This window comes from Protomyctophum parallelum (assembly GCF_964188405.1).
Source record: "Protomyctophum parallelum genome assembly, chromosome: 7".
NCBI lineage: Eukaryota > Metazoa > Chordata > Actinopteri > Myctophiformes > Myctophidae > Protomyctophum > Protomyctophum parallelum.
The window spans coordinates 20,874,669-20,898,253 of record NC_139705.1 but is presented as its reverse complement, the minus strand read 5'-3'; the positions used below and the strand labels follow the sequence as shown (position 1 = coordinate 20,898,253).

General features: G+C 41.3%; 2 protein-coding genes across 2 annotated transcripts; one reads left to right on the top strand and one right to left on the bottom strand.

Moving 5' to 3' along the window:
• Positions 1 to 3,332: 3,332 nt before the first annotated feature.
• Positions 3,333 to 8,786, bottom strand: naa10 (N-alpha-acetyltransferase 10, NatA catalytic subuni). Its single transcript, XM_083768844.1, has 8 exons — positions 8,581 to 8,786; positions 8,288 to 8,386; positions 8,095 to 8,153; positions 7,958 to 8,003; positions 5,543 to 5,658; positions 5,149 to 5,193; positions 4,970 to 5,054; positions 3,333 to 3,899 (listed from the first exon to the last, which is right to left on the bottom strand). The coding sequence occupies exons 1-8, from the start codon at positions 8,599 to 8,601 to the stop codon at positions 3,717 to 3,719; spliced, it is 654 nt and encodes a 217-aa protein (XP_083624970.1). The 5' UTR covers positions 8,602 to 8,786; the 3' UTR covers positions 3,333 to 3,716.
• Positions 8,787 to 10,352: 1,566 nt separating this feature from the next.
• LOC310862263 (ceramide kinase) lies at positions 10,353 to 22,494 on the top strand. The gene is made up of 13 exons (XM_083770076.1): positions 10,353 to 10,738; positions 11,555 to 11,650; positions 12,947 to 13,084; positions 14,116 to 14,244; positions 15,371 to 15,434; positions 15,549 to 15,694; positions 15,809 to 15,883; positions 16,347 to 16,499; positions 17,242 to 17,347; positions 18,351 to 18,454; positions 18,807 to 19,006; positions 20,879 to 21,186; positions 21,731 to 22,494. The coding sequence occupies exons 1-13, from the start codon at positions 10,600 to 10,602 to the stop codon at positions 21,843 to 21,845; spliced, it is 1,773 nt and encodes a 590-aa protein (XP_083626202.1). The 5' UTR covers positions 10,353 to 10,599; the 3' UTR covers positions 21,846 to 22,494.
• The last annotated feature ends 1,091 nt before the right edge of the window (positions 22,495 to 23,585 follow it).

The following is a 23,585-nucleotide window of genomic DNA, read 5'->3' as shown; positions in this document are numbered from 1 at the left end:
CTGAACTGTTTCACCTCCCCCTCACATTGGACACGGATAGATGTGGGTGGGTGGAACTCACCATCTTCCTCTGTTTCTGTCTGTCTCCTCTCTCTCTCTCTCTCTCTCTCTCTCTCTCGCTCTCTCTCTCTCTCTCACACACACACACACACACACACACACACACACACACACACACACACCTCCCTCTATCTGTCACCCTATCTCACTGTCTGACACATAGACTTTGATACATACAGTACAGTAGTGCCTTGTGCAAGAGTAGTGAGTCTGACCCAGACCCTGTCTTGTCTTGTGTGGTTAGCCACAAAAAATAATTTCAAAAATGGATTGCTTTTTCATTTAAGCGAGAAGCAATACAAAATAACAAATCGATTAAACCACTCTTCTTTTATACTTCGTCACACAACGGCATCATACAAAGATAGTCCATCTACAAGCTAACAACGCATCGTTGCAATGCATTGTGACGTTGCTATTTTTTGAAAATATATACCTAGAATGATTAGAGGCAGGGTTTGGCTAATCTGCCCTACAAAGCCAAAGTGCAGTATTGAACTACATTTTTGGGCACTCCCGATTTATAGAGGGAATTACCTCAATAACAGATAGGCCTATACAATATACAATACAAAAATAAACACTTAAAGCCCTTTTTATGGGTTCAATTCTGTGTGTAGTTACTACACTTTGGCTTTGTAGGACATCAAATTATAGATTTATTCTTATAATAGATTAAATTGATTTAACTGTGCACCAATAATTTGTGACACATTGAGTGGCATAATAGATAGATACTCTTATAGATTATTTTATGAGAGATTTTTAGAGTTTTATGAATTTATGAAAGTTTGATTGATAAAGTTCAGTCTGGTACCCTAGTCTGTCATGTCAAGTCATGTCGTTAGCAAGAAACCGTTCCCTTCGTTTCCTTCCTTCCTCTAAAACAGGGGTGCCCAAAAGGTACATCGTGATTTACCAGTAGATTACAAAGGCTGTGCAGATTGACCACATGACATTCCCCTAAAAATATATAATTCAAAATATAAAAATAAATATATATATTTTTTGGCATCTCCCACTTGAATTAAGTTGACTTAATTGATTGACATCAAAAAGGGTTAGGGTTGTCAGCACAAATTTGCTTTTTTTCAGTGTTGCACACAAATGTCAGTAGCCTAGCATTACAAAGTTATATAATGTATATAGCCTACAAGAAAACCCTTCCAATTCCATTCTCCCCCCTTCTACAGTATTTCCCATTCCAAATGTTTGTCTTAACGCCATCAACGCTATTGCAAAGCTCCCTCTGGTACATTTTGAAACTATTGTCAGCAATAGGATAATATCTCTTGTTGAGCTGGCCATTTTGAAAGCTCTCAAGTCAAAAATCACACCCGTGTGAACTGAGTGGTGCAACTCCCCTCTCCCCCCCCCCCTCTCTCATTAGCAGGCAACAGTGCAGCACTATCTCTCTCTCTCCGTTTCTGGCACAACAGCGCCCCTACTGGTACTCATTAAAGTAACATATTCAGTCACATAGGTTAACACGGACATTGCTGTTCCTTGGAGTGGTTGCACCACTCAAAAACGTGTGGGCACCCCTGCTCTAAAGACTAAAACATGCACTAGAATCTGTCTGAATATCCCTGAATTTGCTGTTTTTGATCAATATCACAAAGAATATGGAACAAGGGGAAATCTACTGTAAATAGTCCATCCCTCATGTACAATTACGTTGCTCAACTTCAATATGACTACTTTAGTTCAAAGTAGGGGTGGGGGTGGGGTGGGTAAATTGTACATACAACTAAGATGTAAGCATAATGCATAGTTGATCCAGTAAGACAAGAGTGGATTTTCTGAGAAGTAGTTTGCTGGTCAAAAAAAGTCAGGTTGCTAAATATAGTCTCATTACTGTAATGTCATACATAGCACATTTTCAGCTGTGTACTTGACGAAGTTGACGGCAATCATCACCAAGAGCAATAACTTTCAGAGGAAAGCATGGGTTTCTGTGCCAGGCCAGAAAAACCAACTGCAGCATTGGATGTGTGGTATGTACAGCAGTCCAAACTAATGTCAGACACATACAGTACATTACACAACTAAACTTAGATTTACAATAGAACATTCAGCAGAACAATTTCAGCCAGTGACCAGTCCCTAGTATCCCTATTCTTGGCATGATATCGTAAGCGAACATTTGGCTGAAATAGGTTAACATTTGACAAAACATACAACATAAAAACAGGCTAAACAGCACATGCATTGTGAGCTTGTAGATCTGCCATTTTCGTCAAAGAAAACCAACCAAGCTATTTTCGTGCTCAGACAGACCCAGGGACCGACCCAGGGACATGTGGCCAGGCTGTTTCCGGCGAGCCGCCCCGCGTCCAAAACAGTTGAGAAATGAGTTACCTGAAAACCAACCAAGCTATTTTCGTGCTCGGAAAGACCCAGGGACCCACATAGCTCTGTAATGGAGTGGTTGCACCAGTCAAAAAGTGGGACCAAGTAGACCCATGGGGGACACGCCCAGTTCGAATAGAAGGCAGCATGCACGACTCCACGGACACACCCAGTTAACAGACCCAATTGTTTTTGTCCAACAAAAAAGCTCATTAAGTCGAAGTCATTTCTATAATTCCATGATTATGGAACTATTCATTGTACTTGAACATAAACTGTCACTTCATCGTTGGGTTGTCTTGGTACAGTCCTGCAATCGGTGCAAGCTCAGTGTGTGCAGGAATTCACTTTCTTTCAAATCTTGGGGAATTTGATTCCCTTCGCCACTGAAGACATAAAGCAAGTGGTGTGCATGTCATGTTGGCTTCAACGCTGTGTAAATATAACCTCGCATCACCAGGCTTTCCACCTCGGAGGAAAGCCTGGTCCGTTACAAAATTGCCGTGCAGTGAACCGGGTCTGGAGTGGATGTTATGGTTACGTGACACGTCATGTTGTAGTTATCAGGCAGGAAACATCATCTGGAACTTCCTTTCCCTCAAACCTCTCTCGTAGCTTGCGGCTTTTGAGAAAAATCGGTTTGAGGGAAGAGGAAGTTCCATATCGATGGTTCCTGCCTGATGACTAAGTCAAAATCGTAAGATTTGTCACACACATTACCGCTGCAGTGAAATTTGTTCTCCGCTTTCTCCGCTTTGATGTCGAGTGCCAAGCAGGCAGACACTAACCACACGGCCACTGTCTGGTTAAACAATGACTACAACATCATCCGCTCCTGACCTGATCATAAACCCGAAAAGGAATGCTGCCCAGGCTAGTGTAAATACGTACTCAATGATACAAGTGCAGTACTATATATATGTATTCATTTTACAGGTTTATTGGTAGTATTTTCGTTAAATACTCAAGATACCTGACAGAGGCAAATTGAAAAGCATTGTAAACATTTTCAATTTTGTACATTTGAAGCCGGGGCCCTCTCCGGAAGCAGTAACAACACCCAAGTATAATAAAATCTTTTGAAACCAGTTGTGAATTTGAACATGATTTTCATTTACAAAGCTTTCTCCCCATTTCCCAAGTCTCCGTTGTTGGTCAATACAATGAAAACAGAGTTCTGGAAAAAAGAAACTGTGGTTAAGGTATCAACAGCCAAGATGGTGAGACCCTCCAAGTAGCATCAAGTGAGGTTGGGGATAAAAAATAAAAAAAAGAGTAAAGGATGAATTTAAAAATAGCTAGAGTCATTGTGAATCAGAGGAAGAATCTTTGACGTCCGTGCTTTCTGTTGCTTCGCTAACTTCACTCAGCTCTTTACTCTCTCCTCCGCTGTCTCTTTCCCCCTCTCTCTCCTGGTCACCAGACCCCGACAGGCTGTGGGCAGATGGGGCATCTGGTCCCAACACACAGACTCCTGGTTTTCGATACTGCAGGCCACAGAGAGCACATTTGGCATTGGTTTTATAAGAGTTCGGCATGCTTGTATTGATTTCTTTACATGGAGTTGGAACAAAGCAAAATTTGAATTTCTTTCTTGTACCGTACCAAAGTCTTGACGTCACTCGTTCATCCCCTGGGTCGCGGAGGTTTCTCTCTATGGAGAATAACATTTGGTCATCTTAAAATCGTCTCATATAAGCATTGTGGTCCAAAAATTTACAAACTGTCTCTGCGATATTGTCGGGGAGGAGGCTCTGAATAATTTACGATACAGTCTCATCTCATATTTGATAGTCTGTAACTAATTTGGCGGCAGTAACATTAGCGTTTTATCACCATCAGATGATGCTTCATATTCATACGAGTCAAACCACCGTTTGTTTATTTTTTAACCCAGTTCTTAATTGCTGCGCTATATATATTTTTTTAAAGGTTTATGAATTCAGAATTTGAGAAAAAAAACACGACCCAGGTAGGATGTGTAAATTATGTCAGACTTCGGTGCTCTATTATGCTACATGATAAATCACTAGTGTTTGAGAAGTCATGAAGACTTTCAATGAAGAACACTAGTTCAAAACTCATGGCAAGCAATCAGCATGCATGTAGCTCTACCGTTACAGCCATGTGTGTTCCTGGCTTCTCAATGCCATTCTAATAACCTTGTGAACTTTACAGTTTTATTCACTTCAAGGAGCAGTTCTCAGTTGTTAACTTGTTACCGTGTAGATAAACAATGAACATGAACCATGAAGGAAAAAGAAAAAAAATCTGACTTGAGTAAAGAGAAGAGTACAACTACACATAGATATAATATTAAAAATCACACCTGTGTGAAGTGAGGGGCGCTAATATATTAAAGTCTAACTCATGTTGATTAGGTGATGTAATGGTGATGTAAAACAGACGGTGCAAACACAAACATTAAATGCCTTTAACAATAAAGATATGACGTAATGAGGCACATTATGACGTAAGGAACAAGGAACTAGACAACACACCATTAGTGCTAGAGAGTCGCCATCATGGCAAATACAAATTGGGATTAGAAAGTCACCTCGTCTGGTATTGGGGTCAAGTCTCTCTTCATGGCGTAGGCGTCCTCCCCATCTGCATAGTATTTAGGCTCTACTTCACTAATTCTGTGAAAGGCCATAGGAAAATGTATCAATATAACAAATTAATATATGAGCTACATGCAATAAATAATATTGATCGACAGACAAAAGGACTTACTGGAATTTCAGTGTGTTGGAGTACAGGTGCAAGGCAGCTCGGTTGCTAATATGATGAGAAAATAAGTAAACATAAGTTCATGGCAACAAAAACACAGGTGCCCAATTATTACATCCAGGGGTTGCTAGGTGATTGGGAACCTGGTTATTTATCTGAAAGAATAAAGAAATTAGTCTAGGGCTGCAAATGTCGATAATCGAGACATATATTGGAACTATGTTTAACTTTAACCACTGAATACAACACATTGTTGTAAGCATACAAGTACATCTGCCAATTTCACAAGAATGGGGGATTGATTATAAAACGATTATCAATTTCGTTTTACAATTAGTCTGATTAACTGTAAATACAGAAATACAAATGTTATGGACAGCTAAAAATGGGCATTTACCTTTTGCGCACATGAAGAGAGACATATTTAGCATTGAAGTTTTCAATCATGGCCCTGCTGGCCTGGTCCATGAGCTTTTGAGCAAGACCCAGCCGTCTGTGGGAGCGTTTCACAGCCTGGAAGACACAGACAGCAACTTATATTTACATTTCATATTTTGGCGGACTCTTATCTACAGTATCCATCTACAGACGTGTCGAACCGCGATCGACCGTCGGTTCTTCAAATCAGTCACATTCGACACAACATCCCTGCCGAGTGCCAAGGAGCCGACGCCTAGGCTTCTTGAAGCCTTCAATGATCGCTGAAACTGAGCCTGTGTGAGCCAACTAGGTCTCACTAAAAAGTTAAAAACGTGGATTCCAGTGTTACTTAACCTTTCTGGCTGGAGACCACGAATTTATTTTATTATGGTAATAAGTAGTTAGTACAGCTATCTATATATATATATTAGGGCTGACCTTCGATCACGTTTTTGATGATCGACGCTTCTATATAAATTTGTTTCGAACGCTTCGAAACCCAACGGGGAGGGGGGGGGTGCGATGTGAGGTGCGCGATGCGATGCGAGCAGTGACTCTTCGGCTTAAACAACGATATAGCGGAGAGAAAGGCATGCTTGGATTGGTCTCATTTATTTTCAACGATAAGCAACAACTGTTGCAGCCTTCATGAAAGCAGTGACGCACAAATAATTAGGCTTAATAAGTTAATAAAACATCCGACCGTAACAAGTCAACTGCCTGACACAGGCCTGACACCTCTCAAATAAAAAATATATAGCCTATAATCCAGAAAATGTAGGGATTTAGCTTCTCTTCCGATTGAAACTCAGATGTGAAAACACCAAAAAAAGCACCACCCGACCGTAACATGAATGCAACTCTTAAATCAATCAACCCCTTCAGACCAGGCTCTGTCTTGGGGTCGAAAAGCGCGGTTTTCAGTTTCACCAGCCCCTGGAAGTCCTGGAGCTCCAGGCGCGCTAATTTGCGCCGCGGTCTACGCCGCTCTCAGACCCTTCCGACGAGGCTCTTTCTTGGGGTAGAAAAGTGCGGATGACCGCGGCGCAAATTAGCGCGCCTGGAAGTCCCTCGGAGCCCAGGAGGTCGGGGGCCTTTTCCCCCGTCCCATGCGTGAAATTTTCGCCCCACTTGGGCCATCCCATATGTGATACGCTAATTTCTTGTCACATAGTTAACACACCACTTGTTCTTTGTTCTCCTTGCATATTTTAAAATGCAACCACTTTAGATTTATTTTGTGGCGGCATGACTGCAGGCTGCTGTGTGTTTACTTCCTTGTTACCTTAACACGAGTGAGGGGGAGAGGGAAGGAGGCGTTGCGGTGCTGCGAGGCACGAGCATGGCTCGCGGACCAAATGGGGCCGTCTCGCGGACCAAAAGCGTCCGCTTTTTTTTAATGACTATTCCCGTGCGTATCGATTGAACGTTGATTAATCGATTTTTTTGGGTCAGCCCTAATATATATATATATATATATATATATACATATATATATACATACATACATACACACGCACACACACAGTATGAATAAACATACCCTTTTCATTATGGCTTTAATCTAAAAGTACATTGTCTTAAAAGGTTTTGATAAGAGGGGGCTAATATTAGACTCAAAACCGAACCATCCGAGGGAAAAGACACACCTCCAAGTCCAACAGCTCTTTATTCTCTATCCTACAGTATGCGTTTGTTTATGAAGTCTAAAAGTCAAACAGAAAAGCAATTTTCCATTCATGTTTGCCAAAAACACTTTTTTGTGCGACAATTAATCGGAAAGTAAAATTTGCCGCAATTTGCAACACTAGACACTAGATAATGGGATAAATCTAGCCCCTTTCGGAACCCTCAGTTACCTTTTCTGTATTTTGGACGGCGGTACCCTAGGGTCCCTTCTCCAATTTTCTCCCTGGAAATAAAAACGTCTGGGTTTCCTAGGCTACTCTCCAATAGACTCACTGCACCACTGTCTGGTCACGGACACATGTATCGTCGCTTGAGTGTTGATTAGATGTTTCAAAGATGAATAAAGCAGCAGTAGGCGACCGCGGAAACGTGTGTAAGCGACGTTGCCATTAAGTATTTTTAATCTTTATTTGTGACTGGCTAGCTGGACGTTGCTGTATCATCTGGGCTCAGACATTTTAGAAACACAGATTTAAAAAGGAAACATGTCCTCTTCTTATTTTGAAATTAACAAAAGCTAAAGATCAGGCCATAACAGGAGTTATTAAAATAGACCCACGACACGACAGCATTAAACAAATCCAGCATGCCATGTATGCGGTCGGCCAATCAGAGGCAGTAACTAGGACATGTAAAATGTCATAATCATGACACAAAAGAGGTGTGCACTGCAGTCTCTCTGTGTTGTGGAGCATAGACTCACCAGGGATGTAATGTGACCATGAGGGACGTCATCTGGGTCCTCCTCCCTGGAAAGAAACAATTTGGTATGACCCATTAAAAACACCACAAATCAGATCCTACTTCATTCAATTGTGCAAAATATGGTTAGATACTCACATCTTGGCCAACACATATCCAACTATTTTACCATTTTCGTCTTCTGCAATGTAGGAGAGCTGAAATGTTGGCAATGGACATTTTGTTAAATGTGTGTACACTGTGTGTGTGTGTGTGTGTGTGTGTATATATATATATATTATACGGACGACACATAACATGTTTGTAAAAGTATATTAACAGTATAATTCACCTGAGGCCAAGACAATCCATGATAGAAGTAATATTTCATTTGGTAGTTCTCTGGCAGACACAGCAGGTTACAATGCTGCATGTTCATTAGGTCCTCTGGCTGTATGAGAAACAACGAAATGAAACAGGTGGCTGTATTAATCTAAATATTTATAGCATAAGCAGGAGTTATGATGACACAACATCAGCATCGCTAATAACGACTGCTAATCTTAGCTTTGGTAGCGAGCTAGGTAGCTAAGATTAGCCGGTTGGAACTGCATGGCTGCTAGAAACGCTCGTCGGCAAACTTACCCTCGCGTTTCGTATGTTCATTTTGTCAGATGGTTTGTGTATCAGGACTATGGAAACGCCAATGAACTCAACTGTAGCACAGACCAGAGGTCTATTAATTCATAATATTGACAGAAAAGATTAGATTGTACAAAGCTAGTCTAGCTAGCTGAGTGTGTGTGTGCTAGCAGACAGTAGACAGAGAGACAGGGGAAGGAACCAGGATGAAGCTTCCGTCAAACTGACTACAATCAGTAAAAACAGCGGCTGCACTTTGACTCCAAAATAAAAGCTCAGCTGCCGTGTACGATCGATTGATTGAAATGTACTGTAATTCATCAATCAATCAATTCAATTTAAATTAATCATACCGCGTCCGCGAATGAAAGTTTTTCCAAAGTAAATCATACCAGTGTCCTCCGGCCCCAAAACCGGAGAATATATTTTGGAACATTGCCGTTAACTTCAATATATGTTTATCACGCCGGAAGTTCTCGATCGGAGATCAATTTCCACATTATTGACAGAATTCTTCTGACAGCAGACCGTCACAGCAGAAACCATTCAATGACTTCATTTATGTGTGAGATGTTAAGATTGGTTATCAGTTAAATTGGACCAAAAAGACACACGCACACTATTTTACTATTGTAAAACAATAATAAACTGCAACTGCAAGATCTACTAGCATTGAGGCAATTTGCATCTGATTTTTCTTTTCTTTTTTTTACAAAAAACGAAAATGATATGCCCAGTTTTCATTATTTTTATTATAATTAAATAATTAAATGTATGGTTTACTTCTTCAAATTGCATTTATAATTTATGAATGCGTTTAACACGGCTAGGGGGCGGAGATACATATTCAAACATGGTGTCCGTGTTATGGGCCTTTCATTAGCTATGTCTAAAGAATATAAATTAATATATAGGGGATAGCTAGGCCAGTAGGCTACTAGGCCTACATACTGAAGCTTATTATTGATATTTTTTTCTCTGAACAAAACAACAAAAATAGCATCTCACAATATAGACCGACTAGGCTATATGTTGTGAGTTTATCCGCTATGTGTTATATGATGATTATGAACAGTGTGTGATTTTATCTGCCCATTTGTCTTTGTCACAAAAGTGTTTGAAAACCTAGGCTATCTATATCTCTCGCGTGTGCGAGTGTGTGTGGGTGTGTGGGTGTGTGTGTGAGTGAAACACGCACTCATGAGTGCGTGTGTGCATGCATGCATGCACGCACAAACTCACTCACTCACGCACTCACTCATACACGTAGGCGTAGCCACACACACGTAGCCACACACACACACACACACACACACACACACACACACACACACACACACACACACACACACACACACACACACACACACACACAGTCACACACACACACACACACACACACACACACACACACGTGACAGTTGTTAGTCTAGTAATAAGACACTTATTAGTTATTAGACAATTATTATAGTATAATGTCTAAAATCGTCATCGATATAAGCCATCTATATGCGCGCGCAGTCGCGCACATGTGCGCGTGCAACGCCTGTCTGTCTGGTTATGCAGGAATTCATCCTACCCTTGGATAACCTATAGGTATTCTTGTTGTGCGAGTCTGTAAGTGTATTCATTTTGTAGCCTACTGTAGTTTCGCTTCTCTTGTCCAATCAGAACACTAGGCTGCGGCGTGCAGGTGTCAGGTGGGAGGTACTGTCAGGATATTTTTTGGAACACCTCCTAGACCTAGACCTATGTTATGACATAGGATAGGTGCAACAACAGAGTGGTTTGGAACTTTCTCTGGACTATAGATTATTATAGCGCTAAAAGTTAATGTGCATGCATCTAATTTAAGCGTTATCAGATGAAGATGGATAGGAGGTTGGTACGGATAGGGATGCTGATTGATGACGAGATCAAAATGGATTTCTCCTCCCGGGATATATAGCATAAACTATGTGATCATAAATTGTTGAGCGCAGACTATAGTGTGACAGAAAAAGCGACCCTGCGAGTACGTTTATGGACATTTTCAGATGTGGGATGGATCAGAGGCTGGAGTCGAGTTTATGGGTCGGGAAAAAAAGGTATCGGGCGGTACTGACCGGGTGGTACTTCAACTGGACTGAAGTTGACAAGAAGAATCGCGACAAGAAAACCAGTAAGTGTGTCGCCTTTTCATCTCCAATATGGTTGGTCGTTAATTAGGCTATTATGGAAGTTGTAGAATATTGTTTCCAGCCGTTAACATTGCCCAGAGTTACATGGGGAACAAAAGAATATGGACGCACGTGTAATGAGCCTGTTCAACACGCAATGTTGTTGCTATGCACTTAAAGCCACCCATCCTGTCTGACAGCATGCAGGCAGAAGGGTACAGATAGTGAGATAAGTGAGATATGCTAAAAACTCTTTGTACATTGGACTGACTAGCCCACTTAATCTGTATCTGTCAGAAATGTGCATGCATGGAAAAGAGACATGCAACCAGTCATATCAATGATAACAAACAGGAGTAGGCACACACACACACACACACACACACACACACACACACACACACACACACACACACACACACACACACACACACACACACACACACACACACACACACACACACACACACACACAAAGTGTAATTTGAAGTTCACATATCATGCAGCCCAAGAACATTAATCCAGCAGCACAGTCTTCTTCTCTTATATATTACAGGCAGCCCAATCCTATAGGCCTATATTTTCTCTCAGTTAATATTGATTGATAACAAAATGCAACAACAAAATAGATATTTTCCTTCCTAAGGTATAGGGTCAGATTAGCTCCAGTGCTGGAATTAGGTAACTAAGTAGCCTATACATTAATAGTTTTATTTTATTATTATTTAACTACTTTTACTTGAGTTTCCTTTTTGATATAATTTAAATTATGTATCTTTTTAACTAGATAATCATAGAATATATGTTTTTGATTGAAGTTTCAGTGCCAGTAGCTGAATTGATCGGAGTGGAAGAGGACCAGGTGGAGATATTTCCCCTCAAGTCTGTTGTAGACACAGACAAAGACTTCACAGGTTGGTTTAAACCACGTATGCCCTATTTTATACACTGCCTACCCCTCTAAAATAGCTGCTCTTCAAGCTCACAACATGTCGATGCGATGGTTGTGAAAAAAAATAATATATAAAATCAATTAGTCTGATATAGATACTTTATCGTACACAGAGAAGATTGTGTTCACATCTTATGCCTGCATGTATATACTTAGGCCAGAATCAAGGAGAGGATAAAAATAAATTAATGCATGCTCTATCAATTCCAGACATTGCCTTATCCAGTTCCGAGTCCTACATAGACTCCATTATTCCAAATTAAAATTACATAACATATACCCAGATATTTCTTCGCATTGTGACAAATGTAATACAATAGATGCAAATCTTCTTCATAGCTTCGCCCTTTGCCCTCGGATACAAAGATGATTAAGATATTTGAGACGCTCTCTGATATTTTGAGTATTCATATTGACCCCGATCCTGTACTGATAATTTTGGGTTTGTCAGACTCCATGCCTATGTTGACGAGAGCACAGAAACAACTCTTCTCATATGGTCTGATTACAGCGAAAAAAACTAATTCTGACACACTGGAAGAAGGAGGAGGCTCCTGCATTTAAGCACTGGTTAAATGAAATGACTAGTACACTTCATCTTGAGAGAATAAGGTATTTCCTGAGAAACAGGGAGAGCCAGTTTGATAAGGTTTGGCTGCCCCTTGTCCATTACCTGAGTAGAAACAATTAATAGACAGGATACCATTGATATGGTTGACTGTACGCCATTTTCTTTTCAGATGTTTTCCATGAGCTTTATATCATCTTATTATATAGTATGCAGTGTCACTGAGCAGTATGGGTGGGAGGGTTAAGGGATTTCTTTCTCTTTTTTGTCTTGTTTATTTTTTCTTTAATTTTGTTTCATAAAAAAAGTATTTCATATCATAATGTTTGTAATTTATAATCTGTTCAATAAAAACATATTTGACAAAAATATCTGAACACTGTTTTATAGCTCCAAAGAACGTACTTTTTATTAATTAAGTTCGACCTTTAGGCATCAGGCAAAAAGACGGACAGATACTTTATTCATATACAACAGCATCATACTAAAATATAAAAAATAGCCAATCTACAATCTCATCAAGATGCGTTGTGAGTTTTGGAGATCCGCTATTTTCAACTTTTTTGTTGTTGGTGAAAAATTGGATTACAGATTGTTTTATTTTAAATTATTATGATTCATAATCGATTAGGCTAGATAATTGTTGCACCCCTGGTTTACTTTGAGTTCTTCCATATGTTCCGTATTCAGTGTTTTATGTGAAGCGCAGCAGCAGTGGCGGTTCCTATGGCTTGCTATGGAGCCTGGGCCGAATCCAGTTCAGCTGCCCCAGTCGGGATCTCAGAGACCAGTGGACAACGCAACTACGAGCCGCCCTCAAAACCCACAGTAAGGATATCCATGTCATATCATTCAACATCATCATACACCACATTCCGTGCTCAGCCAATCAAATCATCACATTCCGAGGTACAAACACACACAAAGCTGTGCATAGGAGGGGCTAGCACCCCACAAGAATATTTTTATTGCATGGCAATGTGCAATGTAGATCGACTATTTTCTCTATTTTTGCATGTTTCAGGGGTTCTAGCCCCGCCTATACACAGCTTTGTGTGTTTGTACCACAGAGTTTGATGATTTGATTGGCTGAGCATGGAATTTGATGATGTATGATGATGTATGATGATAAGAGCACCGCACCTCACTTCACACAAGTGTGATTATTTTTATATGGTCAAAATAGGGCTTTGATTATTAATCGATTATTTAAATAAATTATTGATTAACGCTATTTTTGATTGGCGCTAGGTAGGCCTTCAGCTTTGAGGGTTTGTGTAAACACAAACATTGTGTTAACACAAACATTAAATGCCATTGATAATGAATGGCCAGTTTTGAGTGTTTGTGTAAACACAAACATTGCATAAACACAAACATTGAAGACGAAGGTGAGGACGCAAATTCTGATTGGCCGGAATAAGATGATGTATGATGATAGGAGCACCCCTCACTTCACACGGGTGTGATTTTTATAGGCCTAATCGATTAAATTAATTAGTTTGATTAACTAACTATTGATCGGTAACTGTTGCACCCCTAGCTCACAGTAAGGTTGAGTCATTATACTGTATGAATGATGAGATCCTGACCCATTCCAGATGTTTGTGTCCCATGCTGATCCCAGTTTTGGAAAGTCCTAGCTAGCTCACCAATTACAGATGTTTTGACAGATCTTGTAATCAATTTTAAAAAGTGAAACCAGACTTTAAATACACAAACATGGTCATGATTTTACTATGCATGCCTGATTATTTCCACTATTACTAACAGTCCCTTGATGGTGGTGTTGTACTTGTAACTGACCTACAGTGTTTTGTTTGAAACTGTGGTTATCTTATCTTATCTGTCATCGTCAGGCCCTCTACGGCCTCACAGACTGTTGGTGTTCATCAACCCATTTGGAGGAAAGAAGAGAGGAAGAAAGATCTACCATTCTGTGGTTGCCCCCCTGTTTGAGCTGGCTGGTATCAGCTGTCATGTCGTTGGTAAGACAAGACAACGTACCTCTCTGAGACACCATTGAAGGTTTTCAATGGTTTTAATATCTATCTATTGAGCCTAAATGCACAGCTCTGTGTATCTGTCTCTGTCTGTCTGTGATGGCATAAGGGAATTTGATTGGATCATCAGCTGATCATAAATATTTAACTGCAAATGCACAGCATCTCTGTCTGTTCCCAGTGGTGTGTGCATTGCAGAGGACTCAAGGGTGTGATGTGCCAAAAATCTTTGTCTGTCTGTCTCCCAGGTCCCCTTTATGCCCATATTTGGAGATCCCTGATGTCATAGTACTGACATCTGGTATCCCAAGTTCCCAAGGCTTTAAAACAGGTGTCAAACAAACTTGTGGAGAGGTCAAATGCAGCCTGCAGCATGATTTAAACCTTACCTTCTTCCAACAATAGAGGCAGTTATTCCCACACCGCTGACTCTACCTGGAAGTGAAGGTCTACTCTATGGTGACCAAACCTGTTCTGTGAGAACAATAGCCAAGCCATGTTATATGGCAATGGTCAATTTACATGCTGGTTGACCATGGCCTCTCTCACAATGGAAGCTTGTTTTCTATTCCTCCTTCTTCAGACTTCAGTTCCAAATTTGCATTTCCACTTTGTTTACAATGTCCACCATTGTTAATTTTCCAAGCTGGCATGGAATGGAAACAAGCCTGGTTTTATCTAGCATCAGTATTATAATGACTCAAATATTAAATAATCTGCATATCAGCACCCCCACCACCTCAGGACATTGTGGAATTGCAGCTAAAACTGCTTTCAAAGTCCAGAAAGAAATGACAATGCCTGGTTATATCAGAGTGGTGATTGAGGCTCAAACCATTAGAAATAACTTTGGACATAGACAATATGATATTAAATATTAAAAGCAGTTTTAAAATGCATGTTATTTGCGCTTTAACCCATTTTGGGCGGGAACCCATTTTGGTGTGCCACCGAGTGGCACGCTACGAGCTTGTAGGTCTGCTATTTTTGAAAAATCGTGAAAATGTGGCTTTTTTGAGAACCACTGATACAGAAATATAAGGTCAGGCCTAAATGGGTTGAAGCTTAATTCATTAATTAATTTTGTAATTCCTTCGCTCCTGTTGTATAGTGACTGAGCGGGCAAATCACGCCAGAGATCACCTACTGAAGAAAGACCTGACAGGCTTCGACGGGTAAGTGTGGGCGTAAACAACACAAGTGGAATGAGGAGCATTACAGCTGACCTGGCTGCTCTCACCGGGAGGAGAATTTATGACAGAAACTCTCTCGTTGTTTGCTCACAACAGTGTGGTCTGTGTTGGCGGGGACGGAATGTTCAGCGAAATAGTGCACGGCCTGATTGGACGCACGCAACAGGAGGCGGGCCTTTCGGAGAACGATCCCACCGTGACTTTGCAGCGCTGTGACCTTCACATCGGGATTGTTCCTGCCGGTAACATATGCTGTGAACTGTGAAGCACACGGCAGTATGTCAGTCCATAAATACATACATTTTAAAACGTAGCTTTGAGTGCCACTTTCATGGCGTTGTGTTGTACCTATACAGGCTCTACAGACTGTGTGTGCTTCGCCACAGTGGGAGTGAATGATCCCACTACGTCAGCTTTGCACATCATCATTGGTAAGAGATGCTTATATTCTGGGTATGTACTTAATTATCATATGATATACAGTGCTACTTCAGTATAATAATAAAAAAATCTGTCTCAATCTCAATGAATTGAACACACAAGACCTCAATGGAAATAAGCCCTGGGCTTATTTCTCTTAGCTTTTTTGTTGTTGTTTGTTGATAAAACTATCGTGTGTGTGTGTGTGTGTGTGTGTGTGTGTGTGTGTGTGTGTGTGTGTGTGTGTGTGTGTGTGCGCGCGTGTGCGTGTGCGAGTGCGTGTGTGTGTGTGTGTGTGTGTGTGTGTGTGGGGGGGGGGTATATCAAAAGCATGGATCCACCCCAGCGAATCAAACCCTGGTTACAGTATATTTCCCTTGCATAGAGCACTAATATCAATATCCTGGATTATTGGAAATCACTTGGAAATCTGGCTTCTTCCATGCTTCTGTGTTCTTTAAAAACACCCTGCAGGAGACTCTCAACCTCTGGACGTGTGCTCCGTCCACCACCCCTCGGCTCTGGTACGCTACTCTGTGTCTCTGCTGGGATATGGCTTCTACGGAGACGTGCTGGCAGAGAGCGAGAGGCACCGCTGGATGGGGCCTCTCAGATATGACCTTTCAGGTATGGCACGCCCGAGAAGACCGCTCTACAAGCTCACTTTGTGACCTTGTAAATCTGTAAATTTTTCACTATTCTCTATTCTATTTAGCTTAAACTAGTCGTTGCCAGGTTTAAAGTGGAGAATGTCCCCGCATTAACCACTTTCAACCTGGCGTCCATAATGGAGATGATGGAATTTGTTTTGTAAAGGTTATATTTTTGGGATACATTGTTATATATAGACTGTATAGACTGTACAATACATACTGTAGCAGAGTTAGTGAGAAGATCAGGGGCGGAGGATGGAGCCGACATGATGATGCTCAAAATATGAACCTGACTATGAGACTGAAGAAAAGAAAAGCAAGGCATAACACATTAAAATAATAGCAGTAATGCAATACAGTGAGGACATGAATAACAAGGAATTTCTTCAACAAGCAATCAGGGCTGCCCATAGCATAGGCTATGGGCAGATTTGTGTTGTTAGGGAGATTTGTGTTGTTACATTTAGTTAAAAAAATGATTCAAAATGTGTCATAATTTTTACATTTTTAAATACATATTTCGAAAACAGCTGAACTTATTAGTGGTTAAAGTAAACTGTTCGTCCTCCTTTAGCTGGGGACCCCCTGGAACCCCCTCAAGGACCCCTAGCGGTTCCCTGACCCCACTGTGTTACTGTGCATGGCTCTGTTTCAAGCCTTTAAAATTGCATACGGTGTATACAGAAAGTGTTTCTAGCTCTCTGTTCTCTCCTTAGGTTTTATGGTGTACCTGAGTAACAGGACCTATGCAGGCATAGTTCACTACATTCCAGCAGACCAGCCGCTCTCCAGCCCCAGGGACAACACACGCTGCCTATCTGGGTAACAAGAAATACTAGTGCTAATGAGATAATATTGTATATTGTTTAGATTTAGATAGATCCCAAATGTACCTTGTAGTTGTAGCACATACTTTTTTCTTAGCACTGTCCATTTAGGCATTTAGCCGACACTTTTATCGACTTACAAAGCGCAAAGTTGGAGTAAGCACCATGAACCTTTGTCAACTAGTGACATATTTTGATCAGTCATGTAAATTTGTACACTCTAAGAATGTAACACTCAGAATTTGATAGTCTACTGTAGCTGGTTTCTATGCTTTTGTACAGCGCTTTATAGTTCCCACTGTCATGTCACTGTAGCTCGGCTATGCAAAGAAAACCAAACCACATAGTCGTCGTGTCTGTGTCACTATGACAACTAGTCAGTCCCTTGATACTCTAAGCACAATGAAAATTACCTATTTGTTAGAGTGATGGCCAACACCCTATTTACAACAGTGTTGTGAAATGTAGGACCTAGGAGTTAAGAAACAAAGATTAACCTAGTTTTCCGGACACAGTCAAGTTCCCTCATGGGAATGGAGGAAAGTGTTCTTGGCAGTTGCATCACAATTGCACGAGTGCCCCAGACATCATGGTCTCAGTTCACAGTTTGCTCATCGTCGTTGTTGCTACATGCAACAGAGACTCAGGTGTTGGGTTCACCTTAAGGAGGGCAGGAACCATGCCAACGCTAGGGGAATTTGATCTTGAAGAAAGATGAGCTAGACTAGTGTGAGAGTATGCACGTGTCTTTGTCAGGCTGTTACTGGGTACAACGTAAAGTATTGCATATACAGTAGGAATGGAATCCAAGGTCATTTGGTTTGTTATCCAGTGCCTGTGCGTGGTGGGTTTGTGATCTCAGATTCTGTGTCATGCTTGCGCAGATAATCTGTAGTATCACAGGAGCGGTGTTACACCACCAAACCCAATGCAATAGCATTGCAATAAATGGTTATTCCTGACGAAAGTGTCTAACTGAAAGATATTTATGTGTTTAGGTGCAGTGTGTGTTCAAGGAGTACAGAGAAGCTGTTTCCCCCGTCTTCAGATTGTGGCTCACTGTACAGCTCCCATTACAGCCAAGTCAGTAATGATACAGAAGGTAAGAACTAAGAATAACATAACTCCCAAATAGTAGTATATAGTGACTACATGGCATGGGACAATGTGACCAAATGGCAAACGTTTGTCATTTGACACCGTTCTTTCCTGCGGAAGTGCTGTTTTCAAACCTAAGACGAGATGATGGTGATGCCTCTGCTGAATAGCTGTTTAAATGATGGAGGCACGCCATCTGAAGTGGCCTTGAGCCACGAGAGGCACCACCGAGCAAGCCTAATGCGTGCCGCGCATACACATGCACGTCCACAATTTAAAGCTAGACATTTACAAGGATTAGTGCTATTTTACAATGAAATGCATCATTCCATCTATATCTCTACATCACTCTCCAGCTGCTGGATGGGTGAGAGTGGAGGGCAGGTTCAGGTGTGTGGCTCTCACATGTATGTCCAGCTCCTGTCCCAAAAGTCCTCTGGGTCTGTCCCCCTCCGCTCACCTGGCCGATGGGACAGCTGATCTCATCCTGGTGCGGGAGACTCATCCACTGGGTTTCCTCACCTTCCTCCACAGACACACCACTGCAGAGGACCAGGTACTGTAGAAGGCCGTCTGCCACAACATGGCGACACATTTATTAAAAAGTGGTTGTGATCCGCTCTGCTTCAGTGGTTAATGCAGTAGCAGCAGGGTGTGCTTGGCTCATGGGATATTGTTTACTTCAGAAGAAGGTTCCAAGTGAATACAGTAGTACACTATACAGCCAAATGACTGTTAAAAAAATGAGTTAGTTAGTTTATTTTCCTCCGCTTACTCTTTTATAGTAATATGCCTGAGCTCCCTACAGTAACTGATGAATAATCTGTTACTTTACATAATATGAAGTCCACATGGAAAAGAACCTAGACGCTCATAGAAAGTTAAAGGAAAATTCTGGACTAGCACCTTTCTTCCCATAATCTGATGGCAGGTTTATCACTAAATCGCTTAATTTGATCGCACAACAATTATTTTTTGTTTTATACATCTGTCTGACCGAAAAAGGGTTAGGGTTAGGGGGACTGCCGATAAACCCCACCTCCGTGCTTATAGCATGCTAGAGAAGGATTTGTTTTTTGCCTCTACCACTGATTGTTGGATATCATGACATTAGATTACGGTAAGAAAAGGGCTTGTCCAGAATTCTCTGGTTTTGCTCCATAGACCTGCTGTTGTACTTTAGTGTTAGATACGCTTGGTAAAATCAGCATCTGTTAAATGTCTAGGTTGTACTTACTTACTTACTTACGCCTATTACCCCTTCTGGGGTTAGGCCGTCAACAAGAGTTATCCAAGCATCTCGATCCTCAGTCAACACTTCCAGCTGTCCCCAAGTGTGGCCCATAGTTTTTGCATCTGCCTCCAGGTCTCTGCGCCAGGTGTTCCGTGGCCGACCTCTCTTTCTTTTCCCTTGGGGGTTCCACTTGACTGCCTTGTGGTGTTTGAGGCTGGTTTTCGGAGAGTATGGCCTATCCATCTCCAACGCCTTTTGTCTAGGTTGTACATAGAGACATTGTTAAATACCCTCCCTCACCACACACACCAACGTGTTTTTGACTTTCCAAATGTAATGTTGTTGATGAACATCAGAATCAAAATAACCTATTGGCCAAGTATGTTCACATAATAAGAATTTGGACATGGTGCATTCCTCTCATAGAAGAAAAGAAAATCGACAGATGAGAGTATAGATAATATAGTAGTACATCCCGTAACACCGGACGGATAGCTTCCACTCGATTGGCTAGTTCCACCACATACTTCAAACAGGTATGCCATAGCCTCAGTGAGTCTGAGATGATGTATTCACAAAGATTATATAACATAGGTGTCTTTGACACACTGGAATAATATTAGAACACACACACACACACACACACACACACACACACACACACACACACACACACACACACACACACACACACACACACACACACACACACACACACACACTTATAGTTAATAGGAATATAAGGAGTATATATCGGGAGATTTGGGACAATGCTCCACACGTCCCAGACTCTTCTACCTTTTGCCTCCAAAGCTATGGAATGAACTTCCGATTGCTGCAGACTCACTCCCAATCCTCCACCATAGTTTGAAAACTCACCTCTTCAGGTGCTAGCCCGTAGCAGATATTCTACTGTTAGACGGATTCGTTCTTAGCTTGCTTATAATTCTTGATGACTCTTTCTATGTATTTGATGTATTACCATCTGTTGTTCTTGCTTACTTTGAATCCCTCTGGATTAAGAGCATATGCAAAATGCCTAAATTGTAATCTTATAATATGGTAATAAAGTATTATTTTTCATCGTCATGTCAAAGTCTGCATATTGTGGAAATTCAGACCTCTCACTGGCTGTGAGCGTCTATCAGGACAATGACCATAATTGTACCGTATTTGTCTTCTAACATGTTTCAGTTTGACCTACCCTTTGTGGAGGTTCACCGAGTGAAGGCTGTGCGTTTCTCTCTCCCTCCGGGCGAGGAGGAGGATGCGGACGAGGAGTGGGCAATGGGTGGAGGGACAGGTGAACAAAACGCAGAGATCATGAGCAACAATGGATCCCAGCAGCATCTGGCAGGGGGATCGGCGGAACGAGGGGTGGGAAGCGACAAGAAGCAGCAGAAGAATGAACTGCTTTGTGGACTGTGCTGTAGAAAGTCACCCTCAGTCTCCGTGTGGAACTGTGATGGAGAGATCCTGCCTTTCACTGAGATTTCCTGCAGGTGAGGAATTGATCAAAGTACAGGGATAATAGTCACTGGGGCCAAAGACAGGCTTGAGAGACCTAACCTCCCCCATAACTGAAAGATCACCTGGTCAATCCCCATAAATAATGACTGTTGATGCTGTGCTCTTGAAAGACATTAAACCACTTTCTTACGGCTTTGTAGTTCACTGTGGAAAGAAGTGAGATCAATTGAATTGATGAAAGCACCCACTTCTATTAAACAAACCCCCTCCCCGCCCACCCTCCTCAAAAGGTCATCCGCTTCATTCAATTACATTTTTATAAAAGAGTCAAATTACAATAAGTAGTGAAGTCAAGACACTTTATGTAGAGCAGAGACCTGGCAGAAATCATTGGGAACAAAATAGGATACATACATATTGTAGGTACCATTCTGCTGCTGTATTTGCCATAGCATCATGTAGCATTCTGCTGCTGTATTGGCCATAGCATCATGTAGCATTCTGCTGCTGTATTGGCCATAGCATCATGTACCATTCTGCCAGTCTTCATCAGCTTTGCTGTATTTTCTCCCTTAGGATCCATGGTCAATTGCTGCGTCTCTATGCTCGAGGCATTGAGGACAGAGCAGCTATCCAGAACTCTAGAGAGGGGACCAGGAATCGTGAAGGGACACATGTTCTTCACAACTAATGTTTGTTCAGTTCAGTTGTGCAGTAAGGTCACAGTTGTGAATGATGATGGGTTAATGAGGTTTTAAGGCAAGGGAAATGCTGAATGTATCAACGCTATAACCAACCAAGCCTTCGGTTTCTGTATACTGTTATCTCTCTTGCAAAAAAGACCTCAGGTAGGTTTTTAGCAACAATATAAGACCTATTAAGTGTGTTTATTTATTCTGAATGTCTGTGTTTGATGTAAATGGCTGATCCATGAGTATACGTACTAATGATATACTTTATTGTGATAATGTTTTCTACACAAAAATTGTCACTTGAATTTGATAATGTACTGTATAGTATGGTTTTTGCATCGGTCAATATATTTATGTTATGAGTGTCCAAGTCAGTGACATATTTGCACATGCTAACGGAGACCAAAAGGCTATTGAATGAAAACACTTTAAAGACCATTTTCAGTGTATTAAATGGCTGATCCATGATATACGTACTAATGATATACTTTGTGATACTTTATTGTGGTAATGTTTTCTACACAAAAACTGTCACTTGATTTGATTATGTACTGTATAGTATGTTTTTTGCGTCAGTCAATATATTTATGTTGTCCAAGTCAGTGATATATTTGCACATGCTAAACAGAGACCAAAAAGCTATTGAATAAAAACACTTTAAAGAACATATTCAGTTTATTTTTTTTAACCAAAACAGCACATCATCCAATGACAGAAATCCTGTCTATGTATCCTTGGACACAGTAACACCCATAAGTCTATGTACGATAATCGCAGCATGTAACACTTTGGGCTGCAAACCTTCCTTTGCAATTTCTGGCAGGTACACAGAGCAATCACTGTGTCTGTCATTTGCTGGTTTGTGTGTGTGTGTGTGTGTGAGAGAGAGAGAGAGAGAGAGAGAGAGAGTGTGTGTGTGTGTGTGTGTGTGTGTGTGTGTGTGTGTGTGTGTGTGTGTGTGTGTGTGTGTGTGTGTCTGTGTGTGTGTGTCTGTGTCTGTGTCTGTGTGGACGGGGGCCCCCCCAGCTAGGCCATGTACCTGGTAGAGACAGACACGGGAAACAGTATCAGTCAGCAGCAGAGGGCTTAAAGCAGACGCAGGGCGGTCAGGGCTGACTAACTGGAATGTACACTCTACAGTCTGGTGAGGTAGTAATGATCATTGTGTGAAATCTAGTTCATGCAATACAAAGGAAACTAAATATAGATGTGTTTATAAGGTGTTCAGCAGCCTAAATTTGAGCTGAGATCCAAACTTACTTAAATTAAGTTGACTGAAACTTACCTAAATTGAGTTGACTGTTCGAGTTCCTGTCTTTTCCCAGGTCTGTCTTTGTACAGTACTAGGTAACACTTCACAACCACGAGCATCGGTCAGAAGAGCACCACTTTGTACTGTATACATGTTACTACTGAGCCAGGCCAGCCAGCTTTCCTGGTCAATGTAATATAACTTAAAAGGGACAATACTGTATGCTGTGGAGCAGAAGTTAACATAGGTGTGTAATTGTTTATCATTATAATAATAATAATTATTTATTTATTTTAACAATTTTATGGGGGACTTTTTTGCATTCATTGATAGATATACAGGAAACGGGGAGAGAGTTGGGGGAAGACACGCAGCAAAGGTTGTCGGGATCGGGACTCGAACCGGCAACATGCTGCCAGGCTGGATTGCCAGCCTAGGTGTCCGGACCACTAGGCCGGCCCCGGCCATTATAAATGAATGTTGACAC

Bases quoted from the DNA above. Each gene is read 5' to 3' on its own strand.
- naa10 (XM_083768844.1), bottom strand. From the start codon at position 8,601: ATGAACATACGAAACGCGAGG. The intron at 5,194-5,542 runs GTAAATGCCCAT...TCATCATATTAG, and splicing joins TCTCTTCATGTGCGCAAAAG to CAACCGAGCTGCCTTGCACC. The intron at 3,900-4,969 runs GTGACTTTCTAA...TGTGGCCTGCAG, and splicing joins TGACCCCAATACCAGACGAG to TATCGAAAACCAGGAGTCTG.
- LOC310862263 (XM_083770076.1), top strand. From the start codon at position 10,600: ATGGACATTTTCAGATGTGGGATGGATCAGAGGCTGGAGTCGAGTTTA. The intron at 13,085-14,115 runs GTAAGGATATCC...TGTCATCGTCAG, and splicing joins AGCCGCCCTCAAAACCCACA to GCCCTCTACGGCCTCACAGA. The intron at 14,245-15,370 runs GTAAGACAAGAC...CCTGTTGTATAG, and splicing joins TATCAGCTGTCATGTCGTTG to TGACTGAGCGGGCAAATCAC.